This window comes from Sciurus vulgaris (genome assembly GCF_902686455.1).
Source record: "Sciurus vulgaris genome assembly, chromosome: 2".
Classification (NCBI taxonomy): domain Eukaryota; kingdom Metazoa; phylum Chordata; class Mammalia; order Rodentia; family Sciuridae; genus Sciurus; species Sciurus vulgaris.
In genome coordinates this window covers 91,969,119-91,985,005 of record NC_136462.1, presented here as the reverse complement: position 1 = coordinate 91,985,005, position 15,887 = coordinate 91,969,119, and the positions used below count along the sequence as shown (strand labels likewise).

Below are 15,887 nucleotides of genomic sequence, written 5' to 3'. Positions count from 1 at the left end.
GAGGCTGAGATCCTTATTCAGAAGATACCCTGGGGCTGGGGCTGGGGCTCAGTGTTAGAGCACTTGCTCAGCACATGTGAGGCATTGGGTTTGATCTTCAGCACCTACATAAAAAAATAAAAATAAAGGTATTATCTGAGAGGGGAGGGAAAAGGCAGAAGTTTGAATCTGAAAAGATATACAGAAAAAGAAGAGATGCCAGAAGAAGGGCAAAGTGATGAGGAAGAGAGGAATAAACAGATTTTTTTTCTATTTAATGACTGAGGAAACTGAGGTACTAGGGAATAAAGAACATTGCCTGGGGCTGGGATTGTGGCTCAGTGGTAGAGCGCTTACCTAATACATGTGAGGGACTGGGTCTGATTCTCAGCACCACATAAAAAAATAAATAAAAGTCCATCAACAACTAAAAAAATATTTAAGGAAAAAAAGAACACTGCTGAGACAACAAGGTTGTAAACTCTAGCCAAGTGCCTCCATGATAATCACTGGCTCGTACCTGTGTAGGTGGGGCGAATGCTGGCTGTAGAGCCTTTGGAGGTTCAAAGCACTGCAACTTGTCCATTTGCTTCTACATCGAGGCCCTGGGACTGTGGCACTAGAGTTGGGGACCAAGCATGAGGACTTGTGTCTGCTGTCATTCTGGAACCAGCACAATGCCCTGAGCTGCTCCAGTCTCTTCTGGGCCTCCAGAAGCCTCTGCTTCCTGATGATTCTGTCTAGCTGGAATAAGACCTTTTTACGCCAGATGTTCCCTTCTGCTGCCCGAAGAGCGTGTCTCCGCAGGAGCTGCAGTTGCACCAGTCTCTTCTGTTTTTGGACCAGTGGGGATGATGGAGCATCAGGATCTGTCTGAAGCCAAGCATCAGGTGCCACAGAGGCCTCAAGTTCGTTCCCTGCTCCACAGTCTTCTTGTTGCTGTTCCTGTAAGCTGGCCAGCAAGGTCTCTTCTCTGAGCAGCCACCGCTGGTCTGGGAACCAAAAATACCAGAGAGAAGGTCAGTGCATGCCTCCCTGCCTATGGCTGCCTGGGCTCAGACATCTCCAACCAGAGTTGGACCTGTGCAGAGTAAAAATTCTGTCGAGGGTTATGTGTCAGAGCAAAGGTTACAGGGCCTCCTTACCACAGGGGAAGGAAACAAAGACAGGTAGACCTCAGTATAGCAGTCAGCACACCCTAGGGCAGGCAGAAAACTTGGACAAGTGTGCCAGTAAGAAAGAATGAGTAGGAGGCCTGCATTCTGAGAAGCCATAAAGAAGTTAGCTTCCTCCTTGCTTCCAGGCCCCTTGGAAGAGCCCCTGGTTTCTCAAAGCAGGGAGAGAATACCTAACACCAAAGATTATATCAAATCACCAAGAAAATAAAAGGTTATGGAAACATAACAATGGAAAAATTAGGTCAGGCAGACACCTAAAATGGTTGGTACCTACTGTCTTTAATCTGTTGGCTGATGTAAGTCTGGCTGAATTCCAGTTCCTTCTCAGCTCTAATCTGTCCTACTACGATTTGTGGCCTCAAGGCCTCCACACAGCACTGCTGTTGCTGAATCTGGGCTCTGTGGGATGTCTCTCCATCCCTCAGTGGCTGGTGGTCCTCAGCACACTGCTCTTCCAGTATTTTCCTGTGAAAAAAAGGGAGTGGGGTTACCCAAGCAAACCAAGCTCGGGATAAAAATGGTGGCAGTCTAAGTCGCTCTGAGAGAGCCTCTGAATTCAACACGGTAGAGAGGGCTTTAGACTTCTGGTGGCTTGGGACAAACAGGCATGGTGTCACAGGCAGCTCATGATGTCACAGTGCAGGAGGAAGAACAGTCATTAGACTAGCATATTCTTAGAGTTGTGGGTTTAACAGAAACACATTCATTTCAGTTAAGGAAATCGTAAGGAAAGTAAACATATTTTTTAAAAGACAAAAAAATTCTAGTTATATGGAGAAGCTCTGTCCTTAAAAAATAAATAAATAAATAAAAAGGGTCTGCTAAAAATCCTTGTGAAACACTGAGTAGAACAGAAGCTCCAGAAACACTGGGAGGGAATGTTCAGAGATCACCTCTATACCTCCACCCCCTGAAACAGAACCCCTCTGATCTGGCAAGCAGAAGCCGCTGATGCAGAGAAGAGATCACTTACAGGCAGCTATATCTCTGTGTGTGGCAGAATACCCAGAGGACAGCTGGTCTCCAATCCAGGGCTGTTCCTTATGAAGAAACCCTCAAAATAGGGGGTGAATTTTAGACTCTACCATACCTTTCAGAGATACATACTAAGATATTTACTGGTGAAACGTGTCAAAAGATTTGTTTAGCTCCAAGTGGGAGAGAGTGAGTGTGGATATTGATGAAATAAGATTAGCCCTGAGTGTATATTTTGTGTTGAAAAGTACCAAAATAAACAATTTACAAAGAATTATTAATTGTAGCAATGCTATATTCTGCCCTACGTGATCACTCTGAGAGCCTATAGAATGGGAGAGTCAACAAATATATGAAAAAATGTTCAACCTCTCTAGCAATTAGAGAAATGCAAATTAAAATGACACTGAGATTTCATCTCACTCTAGTTAGAATGCCAATTATCAAGAATACAAGTAACAATAAATGTTGGTGAGGATGTGGGAAAAAAAGGTACACTCACACATTGCTGGAGGGACTGCAAATTGGTGTAACCACTCTGGAAAGCAATATGGAGATTCCTCAGAAAACTTGGAATGGAACCAACATTTGACCCAGTTATCCCACTACTTGGCACATACCCAAAGGACTTAAAATCAGCAAACTACAGTGATACAGTCACATCAATGTTTATAGCAGCTCAACTCAACCTAGGTGCCCTTCAACAAATGAATGGATTAAAAAATGTGGTATAGATACACAATGGAAATATTACTCAGCCTTAAAGAAGAATGAAATTCTGGCATTTGCTGGTAAATGGATGGAACTGGAGACATCATGCTAAGTGAATTGAGCCAATTCCAAAAAACCAAAGGCTGAATGTTCTCTCTGCTATGTGGACACTAACACACAATAAGTTGGGAGAGAGGGAAGAATAGAAGTTCATTGGATTAGACAAAGGGGAATGAAGGAAAGGAAGGGGGTAGGGGTGAGAATCCAAAAGACAGTAGAATGAATTGGACATAACTTTCCTACGTTCATATATGAATACACGACCAATGTAACTCCACATCATGTACAACCACAAGAATGGGAAATTATATTCCATGTATGTATGTCAAAATACATTCTACTGTCATGTATAACTAAAAAGCACAAATTGAAAAGAAAAGAAAATTCCTCTGAAAGATGACAGTTTCCAACTACTGCTAACCTTTGTCTGGGTCATGCATTTTCTTCTTTTATATAAGGACCTCAAATACTTTCTCAAAGTATCTCTCCACCCCTGTCACTCAGGATTCTAAATGAGCCAAGTGCATGAAGTTGGATGCACTGGTGGGTGCCTCAGGAGGCTGAAACAGGAGGCTCAATCGAAACTAGGAGTTCAAAACCAGCCTGGGCAACATATCTCAGTCAACTAACCAACCAGATAAGAAATACATAAATAAAAATAAAGAAGACAAGTGCATGAGAGCTCCAGGATGGGGATGGAAGGGAGCTGCTGGGAAGAGTCAGATTCTTCCAGAGGCTGACAAAAAGCCCGAATTAGGTTTGCTTTACTCAGTTCTCAGTCCTCACTCTACTCCCAAGTTGTTACGTCAAAGGTTTGGAGAGGCTTGTTTATCGGTTTGATACTGGAAGCAGATGTCGAGTAATATGAGCATGTTATTCTAAGGGATTCACCCTTTTTGCTACAGTTTGGATCTTCACTGTCCCCCAAAGTCCACTTATTGAAGGCTTGGTCCACAACCCATGGTGCCATTGAGAGGTAGTGAAACCTTCAGGAGGTGGGGTCAACGGGAAGAAAGTTAGATCACTGAAGGAATGCTCTTGAAGGAAGATATCGGGACTCTGGCTTCTCTTTTTCTGTCTCTCTTTGCTTTCTGGCTTCTTCTATCACGGGCTCCTACCATGATATACTATGCTGCCACAGGTCTAAAAGCAACAGGACCAACCATAGACTGAAGCCTCTAAAGGCCAGGGATGGCAACCAGAACTGAAAACCAGCTAATGCTAAATAGAAGTAATAGTTAATGTAAAACATTTTATAAATGAATTTATATGTATCATGCCTGTACTACTACTCTAATCCTTTTCTGACCATTTCTTACAGAAATGGCTGAACTGTAAGCATGAGGCAGCCCAACCATAAGACCCACAGATTACCAGATGTGAGAGCAGGGAGGGGATCTGTATTCTGGATTCCCTGACGTTACTCAGTTTCCTCCTCTGGCTGCCTCCCCAGCCCTCAGATTTCCAATTTGCTTCTTCCTAGAAGAGAGTTTCCCTGTTCCTCCTCTATGAAAGTAGCAGCTACAACAGCTTTCTTCATAGCAGCAATGGGACCTGCAGTGGGAAACTGGGGTGATCACTACAGACATAGTGCATTTACCCAAGACACCATACAGGATTAGCCAGGAGAGGTCCTCTGCTAAGCACATCATTCAAGCTCCTAGCAAGCAGTTGAAAACAAACATATCTCTTATGTTAATGTGTACAGGTACATTACCAAAGGTAATGCTTCATTACCCACCAGCCAAAGGACCTCTGTCCCTATCAGATGACTTCCCTTCATCTTCAGTGGCTCCAGCATCCCATAACTTCACTGCACCCTCTGCTTTTCCCTCTGACAGCCCTCCCCAGCTGCAGAAGAGTCTGGCAGCTTCTGCAGCAGAATGCAGTAGTGTCTACTTACTAAGTCAACAGTGGCAGCAATGGCACTAACAGCATTTTAGACTGTGTCCTCAAAATTCCAAATGGGAAAATGCCAAGACAACAGGCAATAATTTTCAAGAACAAATTCCTCTCTGGTCCAGATCATGGATGCAAAGGAGAAAAGGAGGGCAGACTGGTCAATTTTCTTTGGTTCTGAAGTCGGCTCCAGCTCCCACAAGTGCTCATCCAGATAGAAAAATGAGAGCAAGCCAGCCTAGGATAAGGGGAGGCTTTGAAATCATGCCCAACCAAGGCAAGAGCCAAAAATCCAGACTGGGAGTCCAGCTGACAATGTGCGTTTTTCTCTCCTCTTACAGGTTCCTCTCACTGGACTCTTTGCCAATCATAGGCTTGAGCACCACACCACACCACCTGACCAGGACTGTCATACAGATGCTGACTTCAGTAACTGGGCAGGACCAGCCTAGCCTACCAGTTCCTAGAGTTGATGTTGAATGGTGAAGGCAGTAGGTGGGAGAGGTCTTGATTCTGAAATCCTTTTCTGTCCTCTAAATGAAAGGGACATTTTAAAAATTAGAGCATTATACATAGTATTTGGGTTCATTTTGACAAGATCATTAGTGCAAGCAATTTTATTTCAATCCCCTTTCCTCTCCAACATTCATGCTCTCACTGTCCTCCTCCTTCCCCCTATTCTCTCTTTTCTGCTCCACTGAACTTCCTTTCTTCTACATATACATAAAGGTGAAATTCAAAAGGAACATTATTGGTATTACTGAAAGGTCATGTCAGTATCTGTGGGACTGGAAAGCTCTAGAAGACTTTGAAGAGGCTGAAGATCACTGGGTACTCTAGGGTGGATAGGCCAGCTGGTTGAGATGGGAAGACAGGAAAGAGAAAGGGAGGCAGCCTTCCCGGGAAGCTTGTCCCTAGACCCTTCCAGCAATAGGGGCTGTGGGCCATGTCAGTACCAGGCACATGCACTCGTTATTTCAGTCCCATCACAAGGATCCTGGGAAAGAGAGGGCAACATCCTTACTTCAGAGGTAAGGAAATGGGCTCAGGAGTTCAGTGAACCACCTGAGGTCACACAACTTTTATGTCATAGGGCTGGTATGTGAACTCTAATGTATCTCATCCACATTCACAGCTCTTTAAGTTGCAGTATTGCTCTCTGTAAACCTCTGAACTCTGGGAAAACGAGATCTTCAAGACATCTTCCTAGTTGAAGCCTTACCTAAAACAAAGTCTCCTTTTGAGACTTCACTACAAAGAAGAGGGACCACAACTGACAAAATAAGAGCTCTGGCCTCAGTTCCGAGTTCCCCTTGTTCTTGGTACTCTTCATCTTGTGTTGTCTCTCCCAACTTACCCTTTACCCTAAAAAGCCCTCAGTCACTCAACTCTAGGATCATCCTCCATTAAACCATTGTCAGAGCATCCTTCAATCCTGAGCAGCCCTCCTATGAGGAATTGCCTACTGTACATGCTCCCACTGTTCCTCAGTCCATCATCTCTCACTACCAACGTTGGACCCAAGGCTGTCTTCCTCTGCCATTGAATACTGCTGGCCTGAGGAAAGAGCAGCTGGATCCCTCTGAAGGGACCAAGGGCCATCAGAACCTGCTGAGAACCCTGAGCTCAAGGTGCTCAGCAGTCTCCTTCCCGACACCAGTGATCTCACAGGCATTAAATCTCCTGCTGATATTTTCTATAGGAAATTCCAAAGACAGAAGCCACTGGCTTTTTGGAACAGAAGAACTACCAATACCAAACCCATTAGGCATTAAGACCTGGGAAAGGGATTCTATGTAGAAATGGATGAACTGTGACTATGAAGTGGAAAAGTAGTTGCTATCAATCACATACAAAATTCTGACTCGAAGGTTTTGCAGTTAAAATGCAGGTGAAGTGGATTAGAGCCCCAAAATATTTTCATATTGTTCCTATAATTCCTGCACCTCTTATGCATACTTTTGGATTTTTGGTTATGAGAGAAGAAAAAGGATTGTCAGTCACATAATATCTTTAAAAATTCAGAGTAAGTCATAAGTTCTGGAGGCTAACTTACTTACACAATGAGCTCATACACAGGTCAGAATTTAAAGAGGAATGCAGAGAGGTAAATTTAGAAACAGTATCCAAGATATCTGCAAATGCTTCATAGTTTAATCTTGTTGATGGAAAAGTGGCCACTGGAATTATCAAATGGTATATACATCTTTCAGTAATAAAGAAAGGTGAAATATCAAACAGGAAATGAAGGTCAAGGCCACTTTTCTGTCAACTACAAACTCAGCAGGTTGTTCAGCATCATAAGATCACTTGCCCAGGTTTATTCAGAACAGACCTCACTTAGACCTTGGCTGCTACACCAGTCATTTCCTGCTGTATATTGTAATAGACCAAGAAGCAAATGTAGGAGGTTCCACATCAGTACAAGTAGCTGATTCTCACCTGTCCTTCCAAAGTGAAGGGCAGAGACTCAGCCGGAAGGCAGTGATATCTCCATCCAAGCCCAGCCATTCCAAAGAGCCACTACTACCATAAATCTCTCCAACCTGGAACAAGATAAAAGACAAAATGAGGTTGCCATCATCCTCCCCAGTCCAACAGAATAGGACAAAGAAGAAACAGCAAAACCATCAGCAACCTGGAATTCACAGCCACACTGACCTGCCTTTGTTGTCGCAGGATAGCAGCCTCTGCTGGGTGGTAGAATCGGAACTTTTGTGCTTTCCCCAGTGTTAGGAGAGCTCCTGCAGTGCAGAGACAAATGAGAATTTAATCAGATCACATTTAAGTATATAATCTGTGCAGGCCACTGGTTTGTGAGATAAAGTCATGCCCTCAACAAGTTGATGCTTTAGCTGAGTTGATATGTATTAATTATATGCCTCACAACATATGTTTTGAACTAATAAACGGGAGGAGTTATTGTACTCTATCAGAAAGCAAGAGGAATTTCAGCTGGAGTAGTTAAGAGAAAACTTCATTGAAGAAGTAGAAACTAAAGTTTAGTTTCAAAAGACAGAAAGAACTTTAATAGATTAATAATACTAGTGACAGTAATAACAACAGTAAAATGACAATGAATCTTTACTAAGTGCCGACCACTCTGTTAAGAACCTTACAAGGATAGGGTTTCTTCAATCCTTGCAATCCTATTGTTATCTCAATTTTACAGATGAGGAAATTGAGGTTCAGAGACTTTCCTAAGGACACAGAGCTAACAAACACAGGCAAAAATTCCAGAGAGTCATTCTCAACTCTAAGGTCCTAGATAATTGTGTTAGGAAATCTTCAGGTCTCTGGGTGTGGAAGGTAAGTGATTCATCTTTAAAGCCTGCATCATTGAGCTCTTTGGGCCCTTAAGAGACTGGAATTGCTCCATCATTCATCCTGGTATAAACAGGGCTGTAGACAATCCTACCTTGAGTCAGACGACAGGAGGCAGTGACCTCACGGCCATTGACTGTGCAGCGTGCCCCCTGTGCAGGCCAGAGAATGACTACCCCACAGGTGCTGGTGATTGTACAGTGATCTCTCTCAATCCACTGACCCTGAAGAACTATAGAAGGGTTTGGGGGTCACTTGGGTGGGTGGGTGGTGGACAATCCAGGGAAATACCTCTTCCAGTCTTACTATGGGATCAGAATCCAACATCCATAAGATCTCCATCATAGAAAGAAAGGAAAAGCTTCCACTTCAAACCACCCAGAGCTAATATCCTCCCACTGTGTAGTTCTTAAAAAGCCTAGTAACAGAGAAGCAGACCCTTAATACTTCAAAGATTCCTTTCCTCTAAGAGCATCATCAGATTTCTCTGAAGAAATATTTCAGGCACAAATAACTGCCACGAGTGTCAAGCCCCTGTGTGATGTTACTTACCAATGTCCTGTTCTTGGTCTGAGTCGCTTCTTCCAATTTTTGTTATCCCCTCCTATGAGAAAACCATTTTAATAAAATAAAAAGGGACACTTGCCCAAAAAGGAGAGTTCATTCTTGAGTGTTATCATTGTCTTTCCATTCCTATTTCAGTCTTTTCTGTACCATTTCTCAACTTTGGTCTAGGTGGTTCTGACCTTGCCCATATTACACTACAGCCCAGGAAGCCCAAAAGAAGGTGGTGAGGGTGGGAGACAACACAGCTCTTGCTCTTTGCAAAGCTGGCAAACTTCTTTATGTCCTGTAACCTGAAGCTAAGGAATAGCCAGTCACTGGCCAGAAATTCTCTAGTCAGAGAAAGTAGACATAAAGTATAGCTTTCCCCTCCAATAGGGCTAAGGTCAGTGTGGTCCAAGTTTGATCCAGTAAGTCTTAAAGAGACAAACTTTTAGTAAAGATTTATAGAAACACAGAATTATTACCTTCTTGGTCCGTAGATGAAGTTTAACAGACACCAGATTCTAAGAAGGGTAAAACACAAATAGGAAAAAAGCACCTCTAGAATCAAAGAAAACTGGAAGAGAATATAAAAGAGTAGAGGAAAATGGGAGTTAGTGTAAATAAATCACTGGGTTAGTAGAAGACAAGACCTTCTAGCCCTTGGAATATGGCAAAGCTGCTTAAGACTACAGAACTCTATGTGGAGCAGGCGGCAACATGGCAACAAAGACACTGAATTTTAGATACATCTAAAATTCATTTACTGAGTAAACCATTCCATATATCCCAGGCATTATGCTGAGTGTTTTATAGATATCATCTTATTTAATTCTTTAACAACCTAAAACAGGTATTATTGTCCTCTTATAGAGGAGAAATCTGAAACACATAGAGGATAAATTGCCCAAGAAACCCACATATTCAGTAGGAGAGCTGTGACTAGAATTTAGGTGTTTTAGGTATTTCTGGATCCTACAGCTAGGTTTTTTTGGACTCAAAATACCACCTTCTCAGTAACATGTTTTCATAGTGACTAGAGTTATCTACTAGGTTTCACTGTCAGCAGCAAGAACAGGGAGCTCTCCGGAAGTAGCTTGTGTGAAGAAAGAATCCTGGAAGTAATGAATGAGTTGTTGGCCTCACTATTTGCCCCTCTGCCGCTCCTTCCTGCATATGCACACCCAGAAACTGGCCTTTCCTGCTCAGCCACTGAAGATCAAATGAGTCAATGGGTGATAGTCCCCACAAACTATCTTATTTATTAAAGTTTTGTTTGTGGTACCGGGAATTGAACCCAAGGGCACTCTACCACTGAGCTATGGATATATAGCCTTTTTACAATTTTTTTTTGTTTTGACACAGGGTCTCACTAAATTGCCCAGGCTGGCCTAGAACTTTTGATTGTGCTGCCTCAGTCTCCTGAGTCACTGGGATTATGAGCAAACACCACCACACCTGGTCCTTACAAACACTGTCAAACAGAATCAGGAAGAGTTCAAAGAAAATAGGTCAAAACTCTTCATGTGGGCTTAGGAATGAACTGCCCTGATGATAAGACACAATCTCCTCCCCAAAGAATAAAGCCACGGCGTATCACAATGTCCAAAACTGCAGGGAAGAAACTACCAAAAAAACTTTGCATCTTAAGTAACAAGGACCTGTGTTTGCTGCTCCTTCTGTCTCTTTATGCAGGGAGCATTGACTGCACAAAGGTGAATACAAGGATATTAATAACCTGTGCTCTACCCATCCTTTCTTTAGCCCCATCTCTATCCAAGGAGCTTCTCAAGGTGATCCAAGGGAAAAACAGCTTCCAGGGTATCACCAGGAACTACTTCCAGAACTGTTACCATATTAGCAAAGTAAATATAAATACAGAAATTTTTTCTGAGTACAGTATCACACCTATAATCAGCCATTTGGAAGACTAAGGCATGAAGATCACAAGTCAAAGGTCAGCTTCACAATGTAGCAAGATCCCATCTCAAAAATAAAAATTTTAAAAAGGGGTTAGGGTGTGGCTCAGTGATGAAGTACTTGCCTTTCATTCACAAGGCCCTGGGATCCATCACCAATACCATAAAACAACAACAAACCAACAGACAATCTTGATACATTACAGTTAAATCATTACCTAAACCAGGATCTAAACAAACAAACAAACAAACAAAACAAAAAAAGAAAGAAAGGAAGAAAAATGGTACATAAAATGCAGAAGTGCCAAAATTAGAACCAAACTAAAATCTCATGACACAGGTCCACTGGAAATGCACCAAGGAAGGAAAACCCTCCCTAGGTGCCAAATGAAAAATCAGCAATCTGCTATTCAGGTAGCATCATCACTCATCTCCAGGACAATTAGATTCAGCAGAGATGGTCCTTAACCCTCTGATGCTACCCTAAGTTTTCCTACTTAACACCTAACTTCATTGGCATACTCGATATCCAATTAATACATCAGATCAATTCTACTCAGTCAATTTAATGGATCTGATCTCTTCCTGACTCCTAACCTCTCCCTATGGTTCTGGACTAATAGATGGATTTATAGCCTTTTGGTATTTAGATTTGTTGTTAAGGTAAAAGGAGACACCCCCTTCTGCCTGAGGCATTTCACTGAGATAATTTATGCCCAGTATGCTAGAAAATAAGCTACTTTACCATTGAGACACACAGCCTCTGACAACTTCCCTAGGGGCTTATCCTAAGAACACACATGCACTGTAGCAGCAGAAGCCTAATTTCTCCTGGGATAACAGAAGCATTACATATCCCCATCAAATCTTTGTTCTTTTTAAATGTCACCTGGGGATAAAGAGAATAGAAAATGAATTTTCAGTGAGCACAGGGATGGTGGCTGGTAAAATGTGGTCTACTATCCATATGAACTGTCTTTCAACAGAAGGACATATTTGACAAGGACACAGCATAAGACTCTATCTACCATGGGGTAATTAACTCTCTCTCTCTCTCTCTCTCTTCTCTCTCTTTAATGATTCAATGTGATTTTTTTACACAATATCTTTATTTTATATATTTATTTTTATGTGTGCTGAAGATTGAACCCAGTGTCTCACATGTGCTAGGCAAATGCTCTACCACTGAGTTACAATCCCAGTCTGGGTCACTAACTTCTAAAACTAGCTCATTTCAATCTCCAGGATACATAAAGAACTCAAAAAACTTAACACCAAAACCACCCCCCCCCAAATAACCGAATCAATAAATTGGCATAGGAACTGAGCAGACACTTCACAGAAGAAGAAATACGAATGGTCAAAAAACATGAAAAAATGTTCAACATCTCTAGCAATTAGAGAAATGCAAATTAAAGCTACACTGAGAGTTCATCTCACTCCAGTCAGAATGGCAATTATCAAGAATACAAGTAACAATGAATGTTGGCAAGGATGTGGGGGAAAAGGTACACTCATACATTGCTGGTAGGACTGTAAATTGGTGCAAACAATCTGGAAAGCAGTGTGGAGATTCCTTAGAAAGTTTGGAATTGTAATCAGGAAGCTGAGGCAGGAGGATTGCAAGTTCAAAGCCAGCCTCAGCAATGACGAGGTGCTAAGCAACTCAGTGAGACCTCTTTCTAAATAAAATACAAAATAGGACTGGGAATGTGCCTCACTGGTTGACTGCCCCGGAGTTCAATCCTTGGTGAAGGAAGGAAGGAAGGAAAGATGGAAGGAAGGAAGGATGGAAGGAAGGAAGGAGGGAGGGAGGGAGGGGAAAGGAAAGAAGAAGGAAAACTCAGAATGTAACCACCACTAGATCCAATTATTCCACTCCTTGGCCTATACCCAAAGGACTTAAAATCAGCATACTACAGTGACACAGCCACATCAATGTTTATAGCAGCTTAATTCACAACAGCTAGATTGTAGAACCAACCTAGATGCCTCTATCTATAGAATTTTAGAGCACTGACAGCATTTCTTTTTTCTCGAGAGGTCTTGCTATGTTGCCCAGGCTGGCCTTGAACTCCTGGACTCAAAGCAATTCCCCTGCCTCGACCTCCTAAGTAGCTGGGACTACAGGGACATACTACCATGTCCAGCTTACACTGAAAAGTATTTCTGAGGTTAGGATTTTATTCTCTAAAACTGCATGCCCTGTGCTTCAGAAATCCAGAAAGGAAATAAAAGCATCATCATTCTTATTTTAAAATAAGGAAATAAAGATACAGAGGACAGAAGCAAATTATAGACCAACAACACTAGCAGTTAAAAAAATGATTTTTCTGATTTCCAGTCTTATATGCCATTACACAAAATCAAAACAGATCACAATTTGTCAGTCAGACTGGTTTCCTAAGAGCAAACCTGAAGGCAGCTCTGTGGCACCTGTCTCAACTCATAGAAACATGGCTGCTACCTCCTTTACTTCTGGGGCCAATGGCTCAGGAAGAAAGGAGGTGCACCAGTCTCCTCACCTTGAGGTAGTACAGCACAACACCTGTGCTAAGCACATCATCCTCCAAGGCCATCAGGTGTGGTAGACTGGAGTCAATGACCACCCCAGACCTCCTCTTGTTGATGTCCACACTGTAATATTCCAGGAGGGCCTGCCAGTCTTTCCACTTCTGGGTCCATTCTTTAGTCAGCTTGTCTATCTGCAGAGGTACAGGAAGTGATCTTAGACAGTTGGTGTGGGAAACAGACTAAAAGTGAGAGGCCACTGTGATCTCTTTCCCCAGGGTATTAATTTCTCATGATTCCCACTGTTACCTTTTTCAAAGCCTCACAGAAGTCCTTGTACCTCTTCCAACTATGAGCTCTTTGTATTGTTTTCTTCAATAAGTCTTACTTTTATAAATAGACATCCCCTCAATAAATGTTAAAGTTTTCTATAATAAGCATGTACTGTCCCTCTAATTAGAAATGTAATTAGATTATTTTGTAAAAATTAATTGATGTTACTCAGATATCTATGTTTATAATTCCCCTTTCCCCAATTTTTTAAAAGTTTTTTTGTTCTAATTAGTTGTACATGACAGCAGAATGCATTTTGACACATTATACACAAATGGAGCACAACTTCATTCCTCTGGCTGTACCTGGTGCAGAGTCACACCAGTCGTGCAATCATACATAGGGTAACAATGTCCACCTCATTCCACCATCCTTCCCACTGCCCAATCCAATCCCTACTTTTTTTAAAGGTACTGGGAATTATACACAGGGTCTTGTACAACAAGTCCTCTATCACTGAGCAACACCACCTGTCCTTTTTAAATTTCATTTTGAGACAGGGTCTCCCTAAATTGCCCAGGATGGCCTCAAACTTGCAATCCTTCTGCCTCAGCCTGAGTAGCTGGGATTACAGGTGTACACCACAGTGCCCAGCCCCCACCTTACTTCTACGTGCTTCATATTTGAGATTCCTTTTATGATTTACTGAAGCCAGGAGAAAGAGATAAGCCTAGGCAGACAGGGAAATGGGCACTGGGACAACTTTCTGGACAGTAGAACACAAACAGCAGCTACAGGATTTTGCTGAGAAACTGCAAGAAAGTTATTTTTAAATGGAGACATATATGACCTGGAGTCTGTGGTCTCTCCAAAGAAGGAAAAATGCCTGGTCAATATTTTATTTTATTGTATTGTATTATACTGAATTATTTTATTTTATTGGTACCAGCGATTGAACCCAGGGGCACTTAACTACTGAGCCACATCCCCAGCACTTTTTATGTTTTATTTTGAGACAGGGTCTTGCTAAGTTGCTTATGCCCTTGCTAAGTTGCCGAGGCTAGCTTTGAATTTGCAATTCTTCTGCTTCAACCCCTCCACCACTCCCCAGCCACTGGGATTACCGGTGTACATCACAAAGTCTGGTGCTGGTATATATATATATAAAATATATATATATATATATATATAAAATATATATATATATTTATACACACACACACACACACACACATACATATGATACCTTTGTTTTATTTATTTTTTATGTGGTACTGATGATTGAACCCAGTGCCTCACAAGTACTAGGCAAGCACTCTACCACTGAGCTACAACCCCAGTCCCTGGTTAATATTTTGGTTGGACTAAAGGCTGCATAGATACCTCATAGACATCTACCTAGTGCCTTATCCAGGACTGGTCAGGTGGCTGACTTCCTTAAACCTAGAGATCCATATAAATCCTAGACAACAGCCATTCACTGATAACCTTATCAGGTCCCCTTCCAGTTGAGGGAGTTGTGCTTTGCTTTAATAAAATCTTATACTTTGCTTTTACCCACTGCTGTCTGTGAATCTCATTCTTTGAATTTGTGAGACAAAAAACCCACCAATTTCACAATCTGTGTTACACTATGTAGGGGGATCAAACCTCCTTCGAGGGATACTACTTGGTCCACCCACCTTTACTTCATTTTTGAGAACTAGCTCCTTCAGATTTTCATCCTTTTCATCATTTAATGAACGGAAGTTCCTCTGCACAAATAAAAAGACAAAGTGCTTTGATGTTTTCCTGGTGTGAACTATAGATAGGTCCTACACTTATACTTGCAGAAGGTAAAGGATAAAGGAAATACTTCATCATTAAAATCAGAAATAAATCAGGAGTCCAAGTATTTGGGATCATACTGGTACAAAGGAAATGTTCAAGGAAATGTTCCTCTAAGATCCTATTCCCCTCACACACAGAACAAGGGCCATTCAGTCAAATACCCTCTGGACAAGAGATGATAGAGCCAGAAGATGCCCAAGCCATCGGAAGTTACATAGAGAAATCAGAGTAATCCCCCTCCTATCTTTGTTCCATGAATGTCAGCTGTGAATATGTAGTACAGCAGGTCCCAGATACTATGCAGAAAAAAAGGGACTTGGGAAGAGAACCTCACTTAAGTATGGAAAAGTTCTGATTGCCCATATACCAATTCAAAGCTCAGCAGCAAGGCTTTCAGTCTCTTGATCTCTTCCCTGAGTTCTCTGATGAGCTTCACATTTGCATCCTGAAACACAGAGGACTCAGTCACTGATTGATATCAGGTCCTCACCAGTTATGAAATGCTATAAGCAACTGCTTGGAAGAAGTGGACTAATCCTTTGGAGTAACTTCTAGAATAGTTGTTCTCAAAGTACGGTCCCAAAACCAGCTGTTAAGTAACTTCATCTAAGAACCTGTTAGAAATACAAATTATGGCCTCAACCCAGACCCACTAAACCATCAATTCCTGAGGGCTGGAACC

General features: G+C 42.0%; 1 protein-coding gene across 5 annotated transcripts in view; it reads right to left on the bottom strand.

Annotated features, from left to right (window-relative positions):
• STARD9 (StAR related lipid transfer domain containing 9) overlaps positions 1-15,887 on the bottom strand; it is a 139,214-nt gene that overhangs the window by 27,304 nt on the left and 96,023 nt on the right. For all 5 annotated transcript variants that reach the window (XM_079127718.1, XM_079127719.1, XM_079127722.1 and 2 more), the window contains 9 exons: positions 15,573-15,650; positions 15,058-15,129; positions 13,117-13,296; positions 8,679-8,730; positions 8,221-8,358; positions 7,464-7,546; positions 7,245-7,348; positions 1,432-1,622; positions 500-971 (listed from right to left, as the gene is read on the bottom strand). In XM_079127718.1, coding sequence (XP_078983844.1) covers positions 500-971; positions 1,432-1,622; positions 7,245-7,348; positions 7,464-7,546; positions 8,221-8,358; positions 8,679-8,730; positions 13,117-13,296; positions 15,058-15,129; positions 15,573-15,650 — 1,370 coding nt within the window. The remainder of the gene's footprint in view (positions 1-499; positions 972-1,431; positions 1,623-7,244; positions 7,349-7,463; positions 7,547-8,220; positions 8,359-8,678; positions 8,731-13,116; positions 13,297-15,057; positions 15,130-15,572; positions 15,651-15,887) is intronic.